Source organism: Cetorhinus maximus, chromosome 24 (assembly GCF_964194155.1).
Source record: "Cetorhinus maximus chromosome 24, sCetMax3.hap1.1, whole genome shotgun sequence".
NCBI lineage: Eukaryota > Metazoa > Chordata > Chondrichthyes > Lamniformes > Cetorhinidae > Cetorhinus > Cetorhinus maximus.
The window spans coordinates 2,237,184-2,259,957 of record NC_135902.1 but is presented as its reverse complement, the minus strand read 5'-3'; the positions used below and the strand labels follow the sequence as shown (position 1 = coordinate 2,259,957).

The 22,774-nt window shown below is 44.8% G+C and overlaps 1 protein-coding gene across 11 annotated transcripts in view; it reads left to right on the top strand.

Annotated features, from left to right (window-relative positions):
• The window catches only part of LOC144699607 (rho GTPase-activating protein 44), a 342,828-nt gene that overhangs the window by 310,507 nt on the left and 9,547 nt on the right, over positions 1-22,774 (top strand). For 5 of the 11 annotated variants that reach the window (XR_013580573.1, XM_078570663.1, XM_078570667.1 and 2 more), the window contains exons 17-20: positions 4,644-4,865; positions 8,900-9,346; positions 9,633-9,778; positions 17,792-18,145. The exons of 1 other annotated variant lie outside the window; for it this stretch is intronic. Coding sequence is in view for 8 of the 10 variants with exons in the window: in XM_078570663.1 (XP_078426789.1) it covers positions 4,644-4,865; positions 8,900-9,346; positions 9,633-9,778; positions 17,792-18,145 (1,169 nt within the window). In the remaining 2 variants the exon portion in view is untranslated. Of the gene's footprint in view, positions 1-4,643; positions 4,866-8,899; positions 9,347-9,632; positions 9,779-17,791; positions 18,146-19,761; positions 21,381-22,774 lie in introns of those variants that run through there. 5 more of the 11 variants (XM_078570670.1, XM_078570671.1, XM_078570665.1 and 2 more) reach the window with 4 other exon arrangements.

Sequence of the window (22,774 nt, the reverse complement as noted above, 5' to 3'; positions counted from 1 at the left end):
GAAAAAATGTCCCGAATGGGACTAACTCAATAAAATGAACAGAATAAAAGTTCTGCACAAAAATATATCTTTATTTTTTATTTAATTGTGGAAGCCTCATCGTGCCTGTGGATGAGGTTTGCTAAAAAATTTCAAACGGCCACCTGGCCGATGTGCCCTCCCGCCAAGCGTGAGGTTGGACAGGCGGCGAAAGATATGTTTAAATTAATTGATTAAGGTCCTTCATAGGCTTCTTAATTGTCGGCAGGTGCGTTGCCAACTCTCGCAGGCGCTTCCCGACCAAAATATCGTGCGAGTGCGAGATGACATTAGGACACTCGTCCACCATCATCGCTCACTATTACACGCCCAATCAGGCCGGCCCTAAGGGTGTAGCTAACAGTTCATCTAGATATAGAGCCAAGTTACTTTATGTTCTCCAAATGTTTGTACGTTGCTGTTGGGACCTTCACCCAGTTTATCCCTATGACATGAAAATACAAATAATACAGAGCAAAACCACACACCAAAAACGCAGCAGATATTGAGCACAAACTTGACATAGTCCATTGATCATTACTCAGTTACAAGTCTTCCGAGGAATATCAAGTAAAAGCTATAAATTTAATTCTCTTTACAAGTTTTCTGCCTCTTCCTTTTGTAAGAGAGAAACGGTGATTTACGCTCTGAGCACAGCCACAATTTTCATTGTGATGTAGGGCGATGGTCAAAGAGACGCTGCATCAACTGGAGTGGCCTTCTTTGCCAATGAATGCCCCCCTCCCAAGGTTCAGTATCTATGCCCAGCCGAGCAGAGCACGGAAGGTCTTCCCTCCTCCAGTGGGGACTCTCCACTGGTGTCCCTATATCCACCACCTGCTCCAACTCACTTTTGATGTGTGTTTCACCATGTGACAACACAACTACCTGTCTCGATGGTCCAACTGAGCTGTGTGTATCCGAGTGGTGGAAGGTACAAATGAGTTGTGTGGTAGTGCATCTTCAAATTGAGTAACCTCCACTGAGGAGTCTTCCACCTCCTCTGGCACTGCCCTCTGAGGGGTGCTTTCAGGAGCTGTGAAAGATGAAAGACCTGAATTGGAATTGGAAGGTGAGAGGGGTCTAAGTGACCATTATGCAGGTGATTGTATTTTGATGGTCTCTGACAACAGGTTAACATGAGTGAGTGTTTTATACTGCATGACTGTGTTATATTTAATTCTGTCACCATTGTAGCTGAGAGCCATCTCCGGTGGTCAGGCATTTTGAGACCCAGCCCCTCCTCCTCCACAGATGTCAATATGTCGATAACTGGAGGGGCCCACCTTCTGTTCTCTGCCTCTCCCTACGTGTCTGTTCTTGCTTTTCTTGCAAGGAGAGAATGAAGAAACTCATGAATGTGGGAATTTAAATATTTTAAGAGTATGGAAGGACAGCATTTGTGGAGGATCACTGTGAGGGATGGGTGTGACATTGCAATACGATGAGGGTGAGAGTTTGTGGCGGCTGGTCAGATGGGGAAGAGAGAGCAATGGATGCACCTGGAAGGTTTGTTGTCTGAGGAGTGATGTGCAGGTGGAGACAGAGTCAGAGAGTTTGTACTTGAGTATGACTTGCCACTTAATGTGATTACTAAACCTCTTGTGGCACAATCCAAGAGCAAGACACAACACCCCTGCTGCTGGCCAGATCAGCAACCTTTTTTTTTAATATTCGCTCACAGGGTGTGGGCATTGCTGACTGGGCCAGCATTTATTGCCCATCCCTAATTGCCCTTGTTCAGAGGGCATTTAAGAGTCAAACACATTGTGTGGGTCACATGTAGGCCAGACCAGGTAAGGACAGCAGATTTCCTTCCCTAAAGGGCATTGTGAACCAGATGAGTTTTTATGACAATCGACAATGGTTTCATGGTCATCATTAGACTTTTAATTCCAGATTTTTATTGAAATCAAATTCCACCATCTGCCGTGGTGGGATTCGAACCCGAGTCCCCAGAGCATTACCCTGGGTCTCTGGATTACCAGCCCAGTGACAATACCACAACACCACCACCTCCCCCCTCCAGCTGCCTCTGCTTGTTCTCTGCAGTAGGTTTCATTCTCCTGTCCACAGGGAACAGAGTCTCCCTCTGCACCCTGACAGCTGTCAGCACGATGTCCACAGACACACCAGAAATGGATGCTGCTGCCTGTCCACGTTGTCACTGCATCTGTCAAGTTGCTGCCTCCTTTTAACAATGCTCCCATTCTGACCCTCGCAGGATCCCTTAATATAGTGGCACCAGCCCCTGTGGGTTGTCATGACTCCAGCCCCTCTAACCAGGGGAAACCAGGCAATGCCGGACCTGAGTTAAAAAGCCACTGGCTGTCACGCTGCTGAAACTTCCAAATTCCAGAAATGCTGCCAGGCACCCCTCAGCAAGCAGGTCAGAAAGTTAAAATCCAGCCCAATGTAGCTGAATTAATTTCATGACATAATCATGCGCCCATGAATGTTTGAGTGCCCAGCACACTAATGTATCCAAGTAGCTGTTTCCCGGTGACATTGTGGGCATTCAGTATTTAAACAAAATCTTTCAACGAACAATATATTGAAAATAGCCATAAATCTTTAACAGGTCCACTTTAAAAAGTGCAATAAGTGACATGTCTTTCACATAGAACACAAATTAGCCATGGGCTGATCAGAATATCACTATTTTCAGGCCCATAATCTACTTTGAGCATTGATGGCCTCTGTAAGTATCTTCTGAAAGAAACGACAGAGCAGAATGGGGGATATAAATGACCACAATGCCAGTGCATTCACCTCTTTGTGTTGAAGGATTATATTGTTGACCACCCATGATTGAAATTAAACAGCCCAATGGTGCTCTCTAAATATCTGAGTAAGTATTTAAGGGCCACAAGTGTTAATAACTGCAAATGCTGAATTAGGCCTGTCTAATATTCGTGCTATGTTAGTAAAAATGGTCACAGTCAAGAGTTATATCTTTGCCATTAAGAATTAGAATTACTAATTTTGGGTATTGTAACTTTAGCTGTTTGATGGGATCTTATAATTAATCACTTCTTATCCTAAACTTTGGATGTCAGAGAGTGACATCACCTTAAACATTGGCTTAAAAGGTTCATTTTCTTTTAATGATGGTAAGTAAACCCTCTGGAATAAAGAATTAGAAATTGTCACTAGCTGCACTAGGGGTATTATTGTGGTTGTGTACAATACTGAGAGCTACTTTATAATTTAGTCTTTAATAATGTTGAGGCGCTTTTTAAATTCATTTGTATTGAAATCCCAATGAATCTAAATTCTAGCTTAACACGGAACACTAGACAACAAATTTAAAATGTAACAGGCAGCATTATAGTACACTGTCATATTGGCAAATGCCAAAAAATGATTCGGTCTATTAAAGGAGATACTATTTCCTGCGAATGTGTGTGTGCGTGTGAGCATGTATCTGTGTGTGTGTGTGTGTAGGCATGTGTATCAGCATGCATGTGTGTACAGTTTTAGGGTATGTATGTGTAAGATATGTGTGTGTATATGCCAAGCATCCATTTTAATTTTGTTAATCACACACCAGATACCATAGATGCAAAATAATCCCTTTAAAACAAGGAGAAAATAAAGCAATCCTTTAAATATACAAAGATTTTGCAAACTACACAGTTCATTGAATAATCACTGAATTATATTCTGATTGGCCTGAAGGGAAATATATAGACAATGATCCACAACACAGAACCTTCCTCAACAACTGAAAATGCCTTATTGACCTGGCAATCAGAATGTCTATAACCTTTAATTAACTTTACTATCCACATTTGAAATAAAATATGTTTTTAAAGAATAGAGTGTCAGCTTAATCTGTAATTGAACTGAGAATCTACTAAAAACAAACAGTACATCAGTCAATTCAAAAATACAGAGCAATTACACCTTAAAACCTTAAAGGGACACATCTAAATTTTAGCAACAGATTGTGATTAAAATGGTGTGATAGTCCTAACCTTAGAAAAGAGAGTTCTTCCATTTTTATCTGAATGGAATCGTACCTCAAGCCTTTAACTTTCTGGTAATAATATTTGTTGTGCATACAAACTTAGTAAAACTTGATAAAGTCAGTGGTTAAAGTCTGCTGTGTAAGTCATGTGTCGTCATTGGGCAGGCCATTCATCCATTTTACAAATTTCATTGTTAAAATTCCAGTTCCTCATCCTAATGTGCAAGTACCAGCCCTATATCTACAGGACATGAAAAGATGTCCCGAAAGGTATGATACATGCACTCGTTTTTAACTGTCGCAGCTGTGGCTGTTATTTAGCAAAAAAAACATTATCACTTCCTTCTAAGCAAAGAGGCCATGTCCAGTAGTCAGGAACAAAGATTCTGATGATCAAGCTTTGAACCTAGTATTCACAGGTAATATTTTCTACAAAACTTGTTGATCCAACATTATTTATTGTGGGAAAGCTAGATTATCATTTGTAACTCAGGAGTACAAGTAACTACTGTTAAATCTGTCCTTTTCTTAACTGTAATTAAATGTATTTTGAAAAGAGTTATCTTCTGTATCTACCTCTGAAGCTATTTTTTTTTTTGAAGCCTAGTGTGCTTTTCTTCCAAGTGTTGATGGTGTCTCTGTGTTCCTGTAGCATGGGTGTGAGGGTAATGGACACATCCTGGGTGGCCCGCAGAGGCTCCTCCATTGTCCGAAAAACATCCTCTACCCCGCCTGGCACTCAGCCCCCTCCTCCGCCCGCTGAACTTGCTGCTTCGTGTCAGTCGCCAATCCCCGAGCAGTCTATAGAAAATTCCTCTTCTCCCTCCCCCACTCCTCCTCCTAGCGGCCCACTACCTGGGGCTGAACGAGCAAGGTAAGAGTGTGTCGCAGCTGCTGTGTCTGTGTCAGCGAGCTTCTGGAACTTTCCTTTCCTCTCCTTGCACTCCTGCTGTTCTGTTTGACTGTTACCTGAGCTTCTAGCACATGGAGCAAGCTGAATCAGCAAATTGTGTGCATCAGTATAATTAGACAAATTAGTTAATATGTTGTGATCTGAAAAGTGTCCGAGCTATTGGACCTAATGTGCATTATGAAGGCATAATGTACTGTCACATTTGTCTGAGCAGTATGTAAAACTAGAACATCACACAAATAGTGACTGTTCTTAAGGGCAGTAGTATGAAAACACTATACTCATTTGAGGAGCACAAAAAACCCCATAGAGCCATAATGTTCGATGAAGGGGATTAGAGAGTCATCTATCCAAATTTGCTGATGACAGGGAGTTAGGTGACAGCAGTGTAGATTGGAGCTAAATGCTGTGAAGTGACATTGATAGATTAAGTGAGTTGCTGAACTCTAGCAGGTGATGTTCCACTTGGGGAAGTGTGAGTTCATCCACTGTGGAGCTAAGAAAGATAGATCAGAGCATTTTCTAAATGATGAGAAATTGGGAACCAGGGAGAAGCAGAGAGAGTTTGACAGGAATTGTTAAGAATTAGTGGACAGGTGCAAAAATAAATAATTAAACAGCCTAATGGAATATTGGCCTTCATTTCAAGGTGGCAGGAATTCAGAGCTGTAAGTTATCCTATAGTTGTCTAATGCTTTGGTTAGAGCACATCTGGAGTACTGCTTTCCATTCTGGGCACCCGGGGAGAATATATGGGCCTTGGAGGAGCTGTAGTGTAGATTCACTACAGAGACTAAAAGGGTTGAATTATAAATTTTGGTTTCTTAGACTACATTTGTACTCCTTTGAGTAGAGAAGATTGGGGGTGATCTAATTGAGATATTTAAGGAATTTGACAGGGTGGATAGAGAGAAATTCTTTTTCTGGTTGTAAAGTCCAGAACAAGAGGGCGTAACCTAAAATTAAAGGCCGGGGTGATGCTCGAAAGCACTTCTCCAATCAAAGGATTGTGGGAATCGGGAACTCTCTCCTCTAAACCCTATTGAGGACAGGTTGATTGAAAATGACAGAACTAGGAAGTGGCTAGATTTTAGTTAGGAAAGGGTGTTAAAGGATATGGAACAAAGGCTAGTAAATCGAATTAAAATACAAATCAGCCATGATCTAATTGAAAAACAGAACAGACAAGAAGAATAATCCTGTCCCTAGGTTCCTAATATGCAGAGTGTGGTACTATAGAAATGATATCTGTGGGGGTGGGGGGGTAAATGTGCAGTCTTTCTAGCTCTGCTGCCAAATAATAAGCAGTCACTATTTAGTCTATTATACCCTTGGGGAAGAGATTGTTAATTTCTATATAATTAAGACACAAAGGCACAAAATAACAGTAATCAAAGTTTTGTGCTTTTTTCCTGTGATTTTATTTAGCTACCACTAGAGGTTAATTTGTAAACATATTGACATTTTTAAAAACAGACAGATAATTCAGTTAATTTAGATAATTGCGTTCAAGATTGAATACCTGGGGTATAATGGTTCCATACAGAAACCAGTGTTTGTTACTTTAGTCTTGTTTACAATGGGCTAGTTTGCTGTACTGTATTTCAAAATAAAGCAAGTGACAAATTTGGCTAATGACTGTATTTACTAGTGACAAATTTACTAGCAAAGCACACCTCAAATCACTAAAGTAAAAAGCACAAAACTGTTTTATTTCATTCAGAACTGTATTTGAGCACTCAAACACTGAACCATTTTTTGAAACGATTCCGATTCCAGTTAAATATTTTGCAGCCAAAGTTATAAAGTGATTTAACTCACCCAACAAATTAAGCACAACACCAATCCTTCACATTTTGTCTAAAGATTGCAACAAAACGTTTCTCTAATTGAAGCACCAGAATCCACTCCAAATTGGAACCATTTTCACTGTGTGACTGAGCTAGTTAGATAGTCATGTTTTACTAAATATTATTAAAATGTAGCATCACTAATTTCTGAAGAAATTTCATCCAGTAACTATGTTTAACTAAACTGTGAAATACTAAACAATCTGAAGGGAACAGAGTGGTCATTAGCAGTCAAATGGAATTCTTCAAATGCTTCTGTTATTATCCTGCAATAATACTGAAATGTTGCTGTCTTTCATTAAAAAAACTCATTAAACCAACTTCTAATTTTCTGCATGGAATTTGGTGCTCCTCAAATTACAATAACTTTGGAATTGTTACCTCTTTATTATAGGGGGAGGCAGTGGTTTAGTGGTATTTTTACTGGACTGGTAATCCAGAGAGCCAGGATAATGCTCTGGGGACTTGAGTTCAAATCCCACCAGGTGGTAGAATTTGAATTCAATAAATATATGGAATTAATAGCCTAATGATGACCATAAAGCAATTATCATAAAAACCTGGTTCACTAGTGGACCAATGCCCTTTAGAGAAGGAAATCTGCTGGTTTGGCCTGGCCTACATGTGACTCCAGATCCACAGCAATGTGGTTGACTCTTAAAAGTGCCCTCTGGACAAGGGTAATTATGGATGGGCAATAATAACTCCCATGAATGAATATTAAAAAATGTCATGCTATTCATTAATTTCACTGCTTTGAAAAGGAAGCTACAGTTTTTATCAGAGACATTAGTTTCTCAGAATGGGAGATAGTAGTTTCACTATCAGCTGGAAATCCACCACAGACCTGTCAGCTTCATCACATAAATTTCAGCACAGCAACACTGAGTGGATTTCACATGTTGCAATGCCTGTTTAACTTGACTGCTTCATATGTACAATTTTTAGCATCATTCATTTTGCAAAGAATAAAATCCCATCAACAATCACGACTGACCTCCTATCCCATAATTCTGATTGGGAGAAACTAACTTTTATTGTCCTCACTGATAATGGCAGCAGCAAAGACTGAATATCAGGCTCTCTCTGCTGTTGTTGTTTTGGATATTGCAAAATTCAAGCACTTGACTGCAGGTACACTTTTACCATCACATTCACATTACCACTGATGCTAAAAATACTCTTACAATTTACATCTGCTTAAAACTGTGGCATTTTATAAATCCTATATGGCCATTTTACATTTGCAAATCAAAGCTGCCAATCCAATCCAGATATAAATTCATAAAGACAAGAAACAAAACTGCTAATACTTCATTTTTTTAAATTTGTTTGTGGCATGTGGGTGATTCTGGGCAAGCTCAGAAGGATGGGGGTGCATTTTGACTTGGAGTGAAAGTGTTGATCATTATAAACCTCTCCAAACTTTCACTTAGACCTGGAGAGATTTAAAACCTGTTACTAAATCAAAATTCACCTGTTTTGTAATGTCACCCTCAGCCAAGTTTACCCCTTCATTATTAACTAACCCTAAATGTCCTGGGAAGATGGTAGGCATTACTTATCGAACTGAGTGACTGACAGACTACTTTATAGAGCATTAAAGACACCATATAATACTCACCCCAGTCACAAGTAGGTTATGCCTTTCCCTGATGTACCTGAGAATTCAGAAATTAATTTGTTCTGGTAAACCTCCTATTCCAGCATTTGTTTCTCTGATTTCTTTTTCAAATCAGAAATGTTTCCACCCTGCAGAATAACAAAAAAACATGCAGTAAAATTAGAAAAGAGCTGTTCGGAAACCACTGGCATGTTGTTGCTAACTTGAAGTGAAGTGTAGTGTATGCATGTGCACTCTTGTGTTTTAGCTTCTGATGCATAGAAACGCAAAACTTTGCAGCAGATTTCACATTCAGCATGGCACTGCTCAGTCCTTAGTGTCCACTGTGTGTTGTGCAGCCACCCACCCACCCACCTTATTGCCACCTGCTTTGTTGGCTTTACAGCAAATGTCTGTTGTGTGTTTTCATGCAGTGTCTGAGTTACTAAAACCTTGTATTTTTTTTCTCTGTTGATTTTTTCCCCTCCTGTTTTTTTTTTGTACCTCCCCAAACCAATGTTGCTCTTTAAATGTGTTTACAGCACAGACGAGTTGTCTCCCAATTGGTTGGATTCCTGCTACTCTTATCCTTCCCCAGAGAATGACAAACCTCCTTCCTCTCCTTGCTACCAGCATGCCCACCATTTATACCATAAGGCTCAGCCATCTGTTTGGCCTGAGGGTGTGCCCCAGACCACCTTCCCTCAACGGTGGTCAGGGTACAGCCCAACCTTGCTCACTCAGCCTCCCTCCCCACAGCAGCTTGACGTCAACTCGAACCCTAAGCCGTGCTCCCTGCACCTCCCCAAGCAAAGCCCCCTCACCGACTCGCATGTATCTGAAACTAATGTCTCACCTGTCTACATCAAAACCCCTTTACTCCTAACCAAGCACGACCTCTGTGGTACCCCCTTTAACCCTTCCATGTCAGTCCCTCCCCCATGGGTCGGCTGTGCGTGTGCCAGAGACAAAGGAACCAGGCTGACTAGGTAAATATTTAGAATTCATGCCTCGATGCTATGAGTGTCTCTGAAAAACTAGTTAAAACATGTACGGAAATCATTAGGACTTGTATTGAGATAAAGTAACTCGCAGAGGATTAATAAAAAAATGCTTGTAGGGTTAATGTATGTATCTAGCATGTGGATTTTATTATTAAGTTAGCTAACCAAGCTTGATAGAAAAGGCTTTGTATCAGTGTGCACCTGCTGTATTTTAGACAGTGTATGCTGAAGGAATATACGTTTGCAAGTAATCCATATCTTTCCTCTTCAGTGCTATGAAAGGCAAAGAGCTTTCACCTGTGATTGGACAGAAAGGCAGACCTGTTTCTGACCATGTGACCTCCTCTAGCAGCCTCCAGCAAAGCATTGCCGCAGGTCAGCTGCCCAGTGAACACAGCCCTCACACACTGAGGAAAGGTGAGAAGGGGCACCTGCCTCTTTTTAAAATGTTCGTTAAATGTTGTTTCTTGCTGTGTGTTAGCAATGCTTAAGTTAGCAAACCTGACGTTGAAACCCTGGCAGCATTTCCTCTGCACTATCAGTTCACAGATTGAGTCCCTGAAAATGCTGTTTGGTGCTGCAAAGTTAAGCCAAATACACCCCCGACATTTCCTATAATGTGACATAAATTCATAGCATAACATGGCAAATGATTGAAAATTTTAGAAGCTAACACCATTGCCAACCAGGCAGCGGTGATCTGACTGTAGATTTATTTTGTGTCCGCTTGCAATGTAACACTGAGAAGCATCACAAGGACACAGGATCATGATGTACATTAAACTCGTCTGATAACAAGGCTGTGTCTCCTGAAGATTGACTGGTAAACAGATTCAAGGATGGGTGAAGTAGTCTGAACACATGGAATATATGGGCTTCCTCCAAAACTCCCAGTCGCTCTCCACATTTAGTAGGAACAGTACTTACTGCATGGGTGGGTTGGAGCTTTGCAAATCAGAGGAAACTGAGGCATCACCACAAAAGCCAAGTGTAGACCCAGGCAGCACAATATCCTCAGTCATGCAGAAATCCAATGCAAGCACACTGCGCTCTATTCAAAGGCATCATTTTGGGCAGGTTTCCTGATGACCACTATCTTTGAATAACTGCCTATCAGAAGGTCATCTTCTGGGTGACTGATTGGTATTTTATGCTAGATTTTCTGAGTGCTGGTACACACTTAGTAAACGGTTGAAATAAAAGCAGAAAGTGTTAAGAATACTCAGCAGGTCAAGTAGCACCTGTGGAGAGAGAGAGACAACTAATTTTTCAGAACGCTGACCTTGCATCGTCATTGGTGACAGCAGCTGTCCCTCGATTCGAGGATAATATCCAGTCTGGGTCGCGAGTTCCTGCCGTGGGTCATCGCGTGACTGAACAGGCCGATTCTCGATCCACTGATCTTTGGGCACATGGGAGAGGCAGTGGGATCCAGAGAGCAGGATTTGCTTCCTTTTCTTCCCTTCTCTGCCACTGCTCTGCCTCATCATTAAGACGTTGTGACTCAAAGTGTGATGCAGTTTGATGGACAAGTTGTCACCATTTTGAGAGATTGGGAATAAGCTCCTCCCAGTCATTAGCGTCGATGCTGCCTTGCTTCAGGGAGAGTTTCGGTGTGTCTTCCAAGTGTTTTCTTTGTCCTCCCCTGGAAATCTGGTCATTTGAGAATCGGGAAAGCAGGGCTGGTGGGTGAGGTGGTTTTCGGCCAACCGGACACAGTGTCCAGTCCATCGAAGTTGATTTTGCAGGAGCTTGTGGAGATGGCTTCAAAAAGGACACTTGTGTTTCCTCAGTGGTCCGAGCATTGAATCTGGAGGATTTTGTAGAGGCATTGCTGATGGAATTTCTCCAGTGCTCCGTGTGTCGCTGATACACAGTCCAGGTCTCGCTGCAGTACAGGAGTGCGGTGGCCACAACTGCTCTGCACACTAAGGCCAGAATTTTTCCATTGGTGTGCAGGGGGCGGGACCTGCATGCTGACATGTAAGATGACGCGCGGTGATGTCGGGCGTGCGTCTCAAAGTCACCACGCGCCATTGTGATATTTCGCTGGGCGGGCGTGTGATGATGTCCATTGCGCGGCCGCCAGTAATTACCAGGCCAATTAAGGTAGTTGAGGCTCCAATTGTCGTGGATTTTAAGGCGTCCGTGTGATATTCGGCTCGTCGCACAAGCACAACGGGCAGGCGGCTATCCGAAACTTTAATGATTCTCATCCACGGGCGGGAAAGAGGGATCGGTGGTTTTGCGAATCTAGACATTTAACAGTTAGTGTTCAGGAGTTATTGAAAGTTGCGTGTGTGAGGTGGAGAAGGCTCAAACACACAGCAGCTGCTTGGAATCCACTCATAACCTTCAGGTCAGCACTTTTCAGTGAGGATTTGTTTTGTGGCCTGTAGGTTTCAGGAAGCCTCCCTGAGCCTGGGAATGGGAGGTGATCTCTTCACTGGAGGCAGCTCCTCTGAGGAGGAAGGGAGGGCTAGAAATGGGAGAAGGCCAGGAGTGTACATTCAGCCTCCAGGGGAGCCACCTTTGGGTGGCCAGGCGCAGGCACAAGGGGCGCAGGGCCAAGAGGTAGTCCAAGGTGGAAGGGGCCGCAGAAGACGCCACTATCCTGCTGCCAGGGTTTACAGGCGGCAAAGCAGCTACCTCAATATGTCTGAGGTGCAGTGCCGAAGGAGGCTCCGACTCTCAAGGGAGACAGTCAACTATATCTGTCAGATGATTGGTCCAGAGATCTCTCCTAACTGTGTGGGTGGACACCCCATGCCAGTGGCTCTGAAGGTCACAGTTGCCCTCCACTTCTATGCCTCCGGCTCTTTCCAGGGCTCGGTGGGTGATCTTTGTGGTGTGTCTCAATCAGCTGTCCACACTTGTGTCAAGCAGGTCACAGACGCTCTGTTCAGAAGGGCATTGACCTTCATCCACTTTCGCTGGGACCAGGCAAGCCAGACACAGTGAGCCAGAGGCTTCGCGGCCATTGCTGGCTTCCCCCGTGTCCAGGGTGCTATAGACAGTACACATGTGGCCATCAAGGCGCCAGCAGGTGAGCCCGGTGCCTTCATCAACAGGAAGGGCTTCCACTCTATGAACGTGCAGATAGTGTGTGATCACAGGATGCTGATTCTACAAGTCTGTGCAAGGTACCCAGGCAGCTCCCACGACGCCTACATCCTCAGACACCCAGGTGCTGGGGTTCTTCAGTGCTCCAGCCCAGCTGGATGGATGGCTGCTGGGTGACAAGGGCTATCCCCTCAGAAGGTGGCTCATGACGCCTCTCCGCCATCCAAGAACAGAAGCTGAGCAGCGGTACAATAGGAGCCAGGGCACCACAAGGGCTGTGGTGGAGAGAACCATCGGTCTTCTCAAGATGCACTTCCGATGCCTGGACCGCTCAGGGGGCGCACTCCAGTACCCCCCAGATCGTGTGTCAGTGATAGTGGTTGGATGCTGCGCTCTCCACAATCTAGCTCTGCAAAGGTGGGGACACTGTGGATGAAGAAGGTGTAGACGGAGTGGCTGGGGCTGAGCACGATTGGTCCAGCAGTGAGTCCGAGGATGAACACACACAGGGAAATGATGAGGGGGCACAGGCTGTCCCGGGCATACCCCAGGGAGGCAGGGACACCCGGGACACTCTAATCCAAGGAACCTTTAGCTAGCACAGCACATATGGATCTCCAACACAAGCCTGGCCGGTAGCCTCCATCCTGGAGACCTCATCTGTCTGGATAGGAGGATTGGCGATGGGCGCAGTCAATAAATCTAAAAGACACACAAATCACTCATCCAATCTCAGGAATCCTTCCCAAAAAAAGAGGAACCCACAGCCATTTGAGACAACATTAATTTAATATTGTTACCAAAGTCTCTTCACAAAACAGAAATAAAATTGTGTTGGACTTCACACAAAGCTCGATATAACTCATGGGAGGGGGGTCCCGACAGAAAACCACCAGTGATGAACCCGCGATGTGCCTAAGGTGCCTTCACCTTTCGTTTCCGGGTGCTGCGTCTTTGTGGTGCCCCCTCGCTGGCACTGGCATCTGAGACAGTTGCTCTCTCTGATGTCCTGTTGGCCTCGATGACCTTGGCGGACGTCCTCTGGCCCATCGAGCCAGTGATGGACCCGCCTGGGAGGGAGCTGCCAGTTCCACAGCTGGTACCTCCCCAGTCATCGCAGCCTCATTGGGTGCCATGGTCTCTGGCAGAGGGGCAGAGGAGCTGCTGCCCTCACCCGCAGCGCCCTGAGAGGCACCAGCAGAGATGACAGGCAGCTGCTCCGCCGACGTGAGGTCCATTTGACCCTCCCTGCTCACCGTAGATGGATGGACACCGTGGTGGGAGACCTGGTGGCCAAACCACCGCCCACACGGGCACTGATCAGATGAGGTAAATGCCCATGTGAGGCTGTGCAGGTCCGAGCACAACCCCAGGAACCCCTGATCCTGTCCCTGGAGCTGCCTCTCCATGAGAGTCGCCAATCTCCCCATGGAGGAAGCTTGGCACTCAACCATGAGGCTCAATGCATCGGCCACGGCCCACGTAGACTCCTCCACCACTGACACCGAGCCAAGCAGAGCCTCAAGTATCTTCACCAGATGCTCCCGAACACCCGGCCACATGTCAGCACTTGGCTGCATCACCCACGACTCCAGAGGCTCATCATCTGCCACAGACTGAGCATGTGCCTGGGCCCCTTCAGTCCTCCGACTGCTGGCACCATCGGCACTCTCTGTCTCCGCCAGCACCTCCAGCGACTGTGAAGTGCCCTCACCGCTGTGACCCGGGACACTAGCCAAAGATATGATGCCCACCAAGGTGCCAGTATCTGCGCTGGTGCCTGCCTGGCAGAGATGATGTGATGCTTCTAAAGGTGAAACTTCATGGCCCTCAGGTGTCAGAGGGACTCCTGCTGCTCCTGCTCCCGGCCGTGTGCCGATGATGCTGAAAGGAAGAGTAAGGAAATTCGATCAGTTAGCCTGCGGGCAATGTCAATGTACATGTCTGTCCCCTGGATCATCAAACGCTCATCATTCCACACGCACTGGGCAAGTCAGGTTGGTAACGTCACTCACTGAACAATCAGCAATGGTGTGGGTGTTGGGAGACTACTGGTGACGTGAGTGCTGACCATACATACCTGCCCGTGGAACCCCAGCCTCTCCGGCTCCAGTGGACCTGGGCGCGTGGCACCTCTCCAGGTCCAGTGCCTCCTGCTCAAAGCAGCTGAACATCAATATCTGGGCAGACCCACCGCCAGTCCTCAGCCACTCGGCGTTGTTATGAGAATTCTTCTCCTGGAAATGAAAAAGTTGCATTGATAAATGATACTTGTACCATTGAAGATCCCCTCACACCATGTCACCACCCTGACTTCCACATGTCCTGGAGTTCGACCCGTGCGCCTGGGTGTAGCTCCTCCAGGTTGACCCCACCACTGTCATGTGGGTGTCACTGCACCACATGCTGCGGGTGCAGAACCCATCTCATCGCCACCCCCTCAGGCTGACAATCACACAGGAAATATCTGGTGGGCCACCCAGCTAAGGACACATGCCGTCACTGACCCATTGCACTCAGGACACTCAGACATGGGTGGGGCTCCGGGGGAGAGAGAAGGTTACATGATGGGTGCAGTGAACGATGCCAACATGTTACTCACCCTTCCCGTGCGCAGCAGGTCGTTGAAGCGCTTGTGGCACTGGGTCCATGAGCGCCGCACCATGTCGTGGGAGCTCACAACCTCCGCAACCTCCTCCCACGCACACTTGGTCAAATGGGGAGGCCTCCTCCTCCCGTCCTCAGGGACAGACACATCCCACCGTGCTGCCACCTCCTCGAGGAGGGCAGCAAGGCATTCGTCAGAAAACCTGGGCACACACTGGCCGCCCACCCTACCCTCCTGCATGGCTGTTTTAGATGTGCCTTGGCCCCGACCTCTGGCCATGTACAGCAGCCTTGGAGCGGCTGCAGCTTGGCCTTTAACCAGACAGCCGGGTCGCCATTGGACTCGGCAGTGATTGCCGTTCCACCTGCGCCCGCCTGTCCCTGGGAGTCGCCAAACACGCTGGGCCGGCCTTAATTGGCCCACCCGCGCAAAATGGCGGCGCGGTCCCAATCGCCAGCGGTCGCTCACGCACTCCCCGCCCGATATGGGGAAAATTCTCCCCTAGGACTTTTGTTGACTTACAGAGGTCTTTGTTGTCAAACACTTGCTGTTTGTAGTTTGTAGAAGGCTGAGCTGATGCAGCTGATTCACTAAGGGTGGCCTTTAGAGATATGAGTTTTGTTTTGGCAGTGTTCAAGGACAGGCTGAGTTTCTCGTATGCAGAATTGAAGAGGTCGAGAGTAGCTTACAGATCGGGTGCGAGCGGGAAATGCAGCCACCCACAAACTGTAGGTCATGGGGAGGTCATCTGTGGAGGTCAGTTTAGTTTTGGCACGAAGACGACCAAAGAGTTTTCCATCTAGACAGTATTTAATACTGACGCCAGAGGGCAGTTGATCTTTGACGAGGTGAACAGGCATTGTCAGGTAGATTGTAAATAGTATGGGGGCTATCACACAGCCTTGCTTGACCCCAGTCTGGAATTTAAAGGCATCTGTTTCGATCTCCCACTCACAACAGTTGCAGTCATATCATCGAGAAGAAGCTGTAGGATTGTGAAGAAGTTTCTTGGACATCCAAACCTTTGGAGCACGAGCCTCACGATTTACTGAGTTAAATGCTTTGGTCGGATCGATGAATGAAATGAAGAATTCTTGCTTTTGTCCTCAACATTTTTATTGGATTTGTCCGGCAACAAAAACCGTGTTGGAGGCGCCTCTGGAAGGTCTAAAGTCAGAGTGTGGGCGGGATCTTGTGGGGATGTTGGATAGCTGGCAAGACCCCTGCATCACCTCTTTTTGGGAGGTCCGCTACATCTAGGCCAGAAGCGGGCCTTATCCTGGGGTCAGAGGCCCTGAGGCTGATGTCCCGGCCACCTAGTGTGCCGGCCAATCAGAGGCCGGCAGTTCTTCTATACTCAGCAGCATCACTGGGGGGACGGTGACTGCTGTCGGTATGACATCCACCCAAGGCCTCGGATCGAGTAGGAACCCAGGCACGGGTAAGTGATGACAGGGTTGGGAGGGGGTGTCAGCAGCGAGGGCAGGGGTGGTGCCTCTCAGCAAGCAGCTGCCCCCTTTCCAAGGCTGGGGCCCTCGATCAGGCATTGAGTGCCTTTGAATGAGGGGCTGCCACTCCTGGGAGCCTGCGAGCACACAGGGCAGAGTCTGCTCATCGCTCACTCAGCGAGTCTCCTGCCTGGCGCTGGGTTAATACCAGCGGTGGACAGATGAGGCCCTTAGATAGGCATTAACTGCTCACTTAAGGGCCTCAATTGGCAGCAGGGCAGGAACTTCCTGCCATGGATTTAATCAGGGAGGGAGGGGAAAGGTAGCAGGGCCCTCACCTGCCACCCTCCCACCCAATTAAACCCACCCCCGCCCCTCCCCCACCCCCTGCCCCTTCCCCACCCCTCCCCCACCCCCCCACCCCTCCTCCACCCCCCCACCCCTCCCCCCACCCCCCACCCCTCCCCCACCCCCGCCCCTCCCCCACCCCTCCCCCACCCCCCCACCCCTCCTCCACCCCCCCACCCCTCCTCCACCCCCCCACCCCTCCCCCACCCCTCCCCCACCCCCCCAGCCCCTCCCCCACCCACACCCCTCCCCCACCCCGGCCGAACCTCCGAAGAGGAGAACACAATAGCTAGATTTTCTGATCGCTGCTGGGCTCTTATTCAACAGTTGAAATAAAAGCGGAAAATGCTGGAAGTTTTCAACAAATTCGGTCGCATCTGTGGAGAGAGAAACAGAACCAATGTTACAGAATAATGACCGTGCATCAGGACCTGATGAACAATGTTCTCTTCATTGATGCTGCCTATTCCGCTGGGCGCTTCCAGCACTTTTTGTTATTTGTTTGCAATTTCCAGCATCCACAGTATTTGCTTTTGTGTTGAATAGTTTAGTAACGCTTACTAATATTTTAAACAGCTATTAGGCAATGCAAACTTTCTCCCCCGCAGTGTACAGTGCGGCCTCCCCTCCTCGATGCACAACTCAGCATCTCCTCCCAGGGCCTTCCTCAGCCTTTCCTTGCTGATGTTCAGCCCTTCTTCACCAGTCTGCTGCTCTGCATTTCCTCTCCGGTGTACCACACAACTCCTCTTCCTGTCGTACAAAGCACAGATTATCCTCTGGGGTGCGCTGCCGAGCAGTTTAAAGAGAGCACAATAGCTGTAAAATATATTTTTGATTTGATCTTCTAGCTTTTATTTTGCTAATCAGCTGTTCTTTGAAATGATATATTGTCGTACCAAATGTGCCTTTAAAAACACACACACGCCAGCTAAAGATATCATCTCTCTCTTTCCTTTACAGCTGCAAAGAAGGTGGCTTCCATAGCGCCCAAAACCCCATTTGACCAGGCAGCAGGTCAGCCTTCCCCTGCAAGCCTTTCTCCCACACCTCCAAGCACTCCATCACCATACGCTGCAAACTATCCTCAAACCTACACTTTACCATCAAGCCAAACCCCCCCAGCTGCTCCAACCCTGCCTTCCCCTCCATCCCAGACAAGCACTTTAACAAAGTCTCGACCCACACTCAAGCCCAGACAAAGACCCACCCTTCCACCTCCACAGCCTCCTACAACAGGCCTTTCTGGGTCTAGTCCACAGCCTTTGGACCATACAATTTTAGACAACCTGTCAGCTGGAGAAAGCATGTCTACAGGTATGAGTTTACCTTAATTTACCAATCATTGCAGAGGACACAGAATAGTGCTAACATGTTACGTTGCATTGCAAATCAATGAATTTAAGTATTATTAAATTATTCAGTTTGGAATGATAAGATCAGTGAAATGAATTTGAATTCTTGTTTTACAAGTTATTTAAAATAGTCTACTGTAAGCAATAAGAGATTCTTTAACTCATTCTCAGGATCTGGGCATCACTAGCAATGCTGGCATTTATCACTCATCTTTAGCTGCCCTGTGAAGGTGATAGTGGGTCACCTTCTTGGACCATTGCATGTGGCTAGACACAACTGAATGACTTGCTAGGCCACTTCTGAGGGTACCGCTAGGCCAAATTGACCAAGGGCAGCAGGATTCCTTCCCTAAGGGACAGTGGAGAAATTGTTGAGCACTTAAGACAATTATAGTCACTTCCACTGATTATATTTTTATCCTCCAAATTTTTTGAGCTGAATTTATATTCCCCAAATTGCTGTAGTGAGTTAAGTTCTCTGGATTATTAGTCCATAACATAACCACTACACTACAATATCTGGTAGTTAAATGTGTGGCAAAAATTACTTCGCTCCCTGACTCTAAAGACACTCGAATCGATCAGTTTCCATTTTCGGACGGGCTGCCAGACATGATGGTAACCAAATGTTCTACCATCGTGTAAAACAAAACTGGTGCAACATGTGTTCCTGTAATGAGCTGACTGGAGCTATACTGACAGTCATCGTAAAGAGGCTCCCACCTGGAATGTCCCAACCTCCCGACCATAGAAAATAACTTCGGCCAATGACCAAATTTCATGACAGAATTTGGAGGAAAACATGAATTTAAATGTAATTCTTTTTTAAACATATTAAAAATGAATTCCTGAATGTGTATTTCTACCAGTTTTCATTGTTAGTATATTGTGGTGTAAAAGGATGAAACAAGAATTCAAATGCATGATTTGAACCATGATCATTTTGCCACGAAACCTTAAAATAAGCAAAGTTTATGGCAGGAGATGTTATCACCCTCGAGATACGCAGCACTTTTGACTGAACAATTCACATAGTGAATTTCTCACAATTACTTTTATTTCCAAAATATGTTTTATGCTCTGTTAATACTGGAGAGCTGCTTAAAAAATGGTTCAGCAATTCCAACTTATGTCCAAGATAACTATCTATAACTATGCTATTCACATTGTAGGGCAGACTACAGGAACAAATGTAGTTTCACAGGCTTATGTGTAAGCAGTTATTTATCAGTCCCAATTCCTTAGTCACCGTAGCGTCCTCCGTAGCTGAAAAAGATAAAAACCAGTTAACCAAATTCTCCATGGTTGGTTTCTATGGGAGGGTGGAACTGCTTAGAAACAAGATCACTTCCAAAAGCAAGTCCAGTTTCTGCTTACGCTGTCACCTCGGGAGGCTGAGTGACAGTATGTCCAGGGACACTTGCGGACATGACCTTGCTCATCGCTAAAAGGCAACCTCATTATTGAGGTGACATCATGTTGCCAGTCACTGCCCAGCAAATTCACTGCTATGTGTAATAATTACCTCTTGCCAATGGCTAAACGTAAATGTGCAATAATGAATAATGTTAATTTCAGAAAATTCTTCCAGTGAAGAAGAAATCTTGTGTAAAATGTAACAAACCGAACAAAAAGGCCTTCAAGATGTGTCACAAGGCAGTGTCTTTCTTTAATTGGCTGATACATTACTGATTTCCAGTATCCTAGCAACAAACCCTTTTCAACCTCTGCTGTTTAGTTTTTGAGAAACAATTGATGAAAAATACTCTGAAACTGGTGAAAATTCAGTTGGAAGCATCTCTTTCACATTTCACTGTTCTTTGAATTTTGGGAAGAATGCTTCTTCTACCCACTGATAATGGCCTTTGCTGACAACCATGAAATGTGTATTTCAGATGTGACAGAAATGCAGTACTGATACACTATGACATACTTAACATGACTCAGTTCATGGGATTGAGCACTGTTTTGGCTGATGTACCTGGTAAACCTGGTACCCCACTCAACCTAACTGGTAGAGAATAGACCAACCCGTCTCAAAATGCAGTCATCAGTACTCCAAGAATATGATGTATGGTGTCTGCATATCATCCTTTGAGATTCAATTGTAAGAATTGGAAAAGAATAAACAATTTTGAAGAATATTAATGTTACGATTAACACTTTCAGAAGATGGTTTACACTGGGTCAATTGTCTTTCACTGCCCAAAAAATGTCAACCTTATATTGGTGGAGTGGGCAACCAGACACTGATTTAAAGCACCTTTTACACTGGGATTTGACTTACGATTTTAAAGAGATTAGGAGATAATAGGCCCACTAGAATCAATATATGTAAATAAATGAAACTTTTTTTCTACTGGAAAGAGGAGGAATTCTATTTTTATTGCAGGTCTGTTAACTTCTGACAGTCACTTAAAAGCCAAATAATTTAACCAGCTTTTGCAATTTACAATATTACATCTATTTTGTCACATTTGCAAAGAACAATGTAAGCTTGTTTCAATAGTCAGAAAACCACAGGACACACAGAAAGTGATCATTTACCTACCACAAAATGGCAAGCATTCCACAAAAAATAAAATTTGAGTAAATTAATTTAACTAGCTTGAGAATCCATTTGCTCATCTGATTTAATTTCAGTCTCACCAAAATTATATGGATATGTGAAAGTATTAGTAAAGCTTCCAATAACCATCCTTTTGATCAAACACTCATTCACTGATTTTGTGATATTTGATTTCTGTTGAAGTGCTATTATGTATTATCATAACGAACTCAATTTTAAAGTTTAAGTTCAGTACAGTGCCTAAGGTTATATGCAAATGTTTCTAGTTTATTTCATCTCGCTCCATTGATTTCCCTTTCTCATCCAGTTGGTAATTATTTTCGATTGTGGCATCAAAACAACAAAGATACAACAGAATAAAAATTGGGCTCAAAGCTGTTCAGGCTTTTAATAAGATGCATTTTACAACCTCATTTTCCTGAATGGAATTTAACAGTTTTCCAACAAGGGCTATTGTCCCAAATTGTTCTCTCTCTTCTTTGTCAATAGACTTTTTAAAATGAGTTATTTCTCTTCTCTTGCTTACGTTTCTACATCAAACAGGGGAGTGCTGCTCTCTACCCGGACAGTGCAGCTGTTTAAGTCGTCAATATAGCCCAGCCTGGCTTGTGCTCTGAAATTTCCTTGCCCCCCCCACTACCTCACCCCACCCCTCGCCACCTCACCCCACCCCACCCACAACCCACCACCCTCAGCAGCTGCCAAATGTATGTTCTCCTTCCTCAGGAGCACAGCTGAATTTTCCTTGTGGGTCATTCTCAGCTTATGTTTCCCATGTCTGTGATGCAGCAATTTGCCCAATCTTAGACCGATTGGTCCAAATGGGATTATCAAAGAGGAAAAGGTTCATGAAGAATTGTTAGTTCTTTCTCGTAGAAAATCAAAATCCACCAGCCAGGTAGATAGAATTTTTCGTATCAATAAACATCGACCTGTTCCATGTGGCTGTATTTTGGCTCTGGACTTCTACTAAATGTAAGAAGCTGAAGCCATTTGTAATAAGTGTCCTCGCTTCAGTTTTCTGCCTCTATTATGTTGCTAAGGAGAAAAGTAGAGCTCTGCTGCGTGTTTATCAATTATCTATTTTTAAAGCCTCTCCAAACACTTATATTTTGCCATTTACCCACTTCCCTTCCAAGCAAGTCAACAGCAGCTGCATTATGTATAACGTCCATGCTGCTCAGACATGTGGGTGCAAAATGAATTACAATTTCAATAGTCCATAGGTAGGCAAAAATGATTGGCTCTTCTCACTGGTGATTTATTGTGTCTAAGCTTATTATCAGTCTGACTTAACATAGAATTCAGCATTAGCTAACTAATGAATCATGGGATTTGATAGAAAGCGAAGATGTATAAAATACTGAATGGGATAGAAAAGACAGATCCAGACACAATTAAACCATAACCATGGGATGGGAGAGTGAAAGTTCAATCTGACATAAGGTAAATTTAAAACTGATATCAGAAAGGTTACTTTAACATCAAGAGTGAGCTTAGGTTAATATAACTTACATTGGCATATCTCTTGGAGTCATTAGGAGTGTTGCTATTGGACATGAAATACAAGCAAGCATAAATTTAAGTGGCCCATCCAATTCAAATAGAAAATGATGGACGCTGTTGCAAATAAAATGGCAATGGAATTAGGGAAGCGCAAGGGAGGCAGAGAGCATTGTTCTCCACTGATTTGTAATGGATTATGGCCATGGCATCGCTCTCTTGAATGCATTACAAAAATAGCATTAAACATGTAGAACAAACTCCTGAATTGCTGCTGGCATTAACCGAACATAACTCCCTGATTGAACAGCCTACCAACATTGATGGTCTTTTCTTACACTAGAATAGCCATTTGGAGATGGTACTAATGGGCTGAAGCACCCAGAAGATCATAACCCAACAAGGGGCAGCACTGTCAATTGAGAAGAGGAGGGAGCAAGTTGAACTATTCAAATAGATCAGAAATATTTGCATATGGTCTTACAAATTGAAGGATAATTTGGAAAATATGAATCTTTT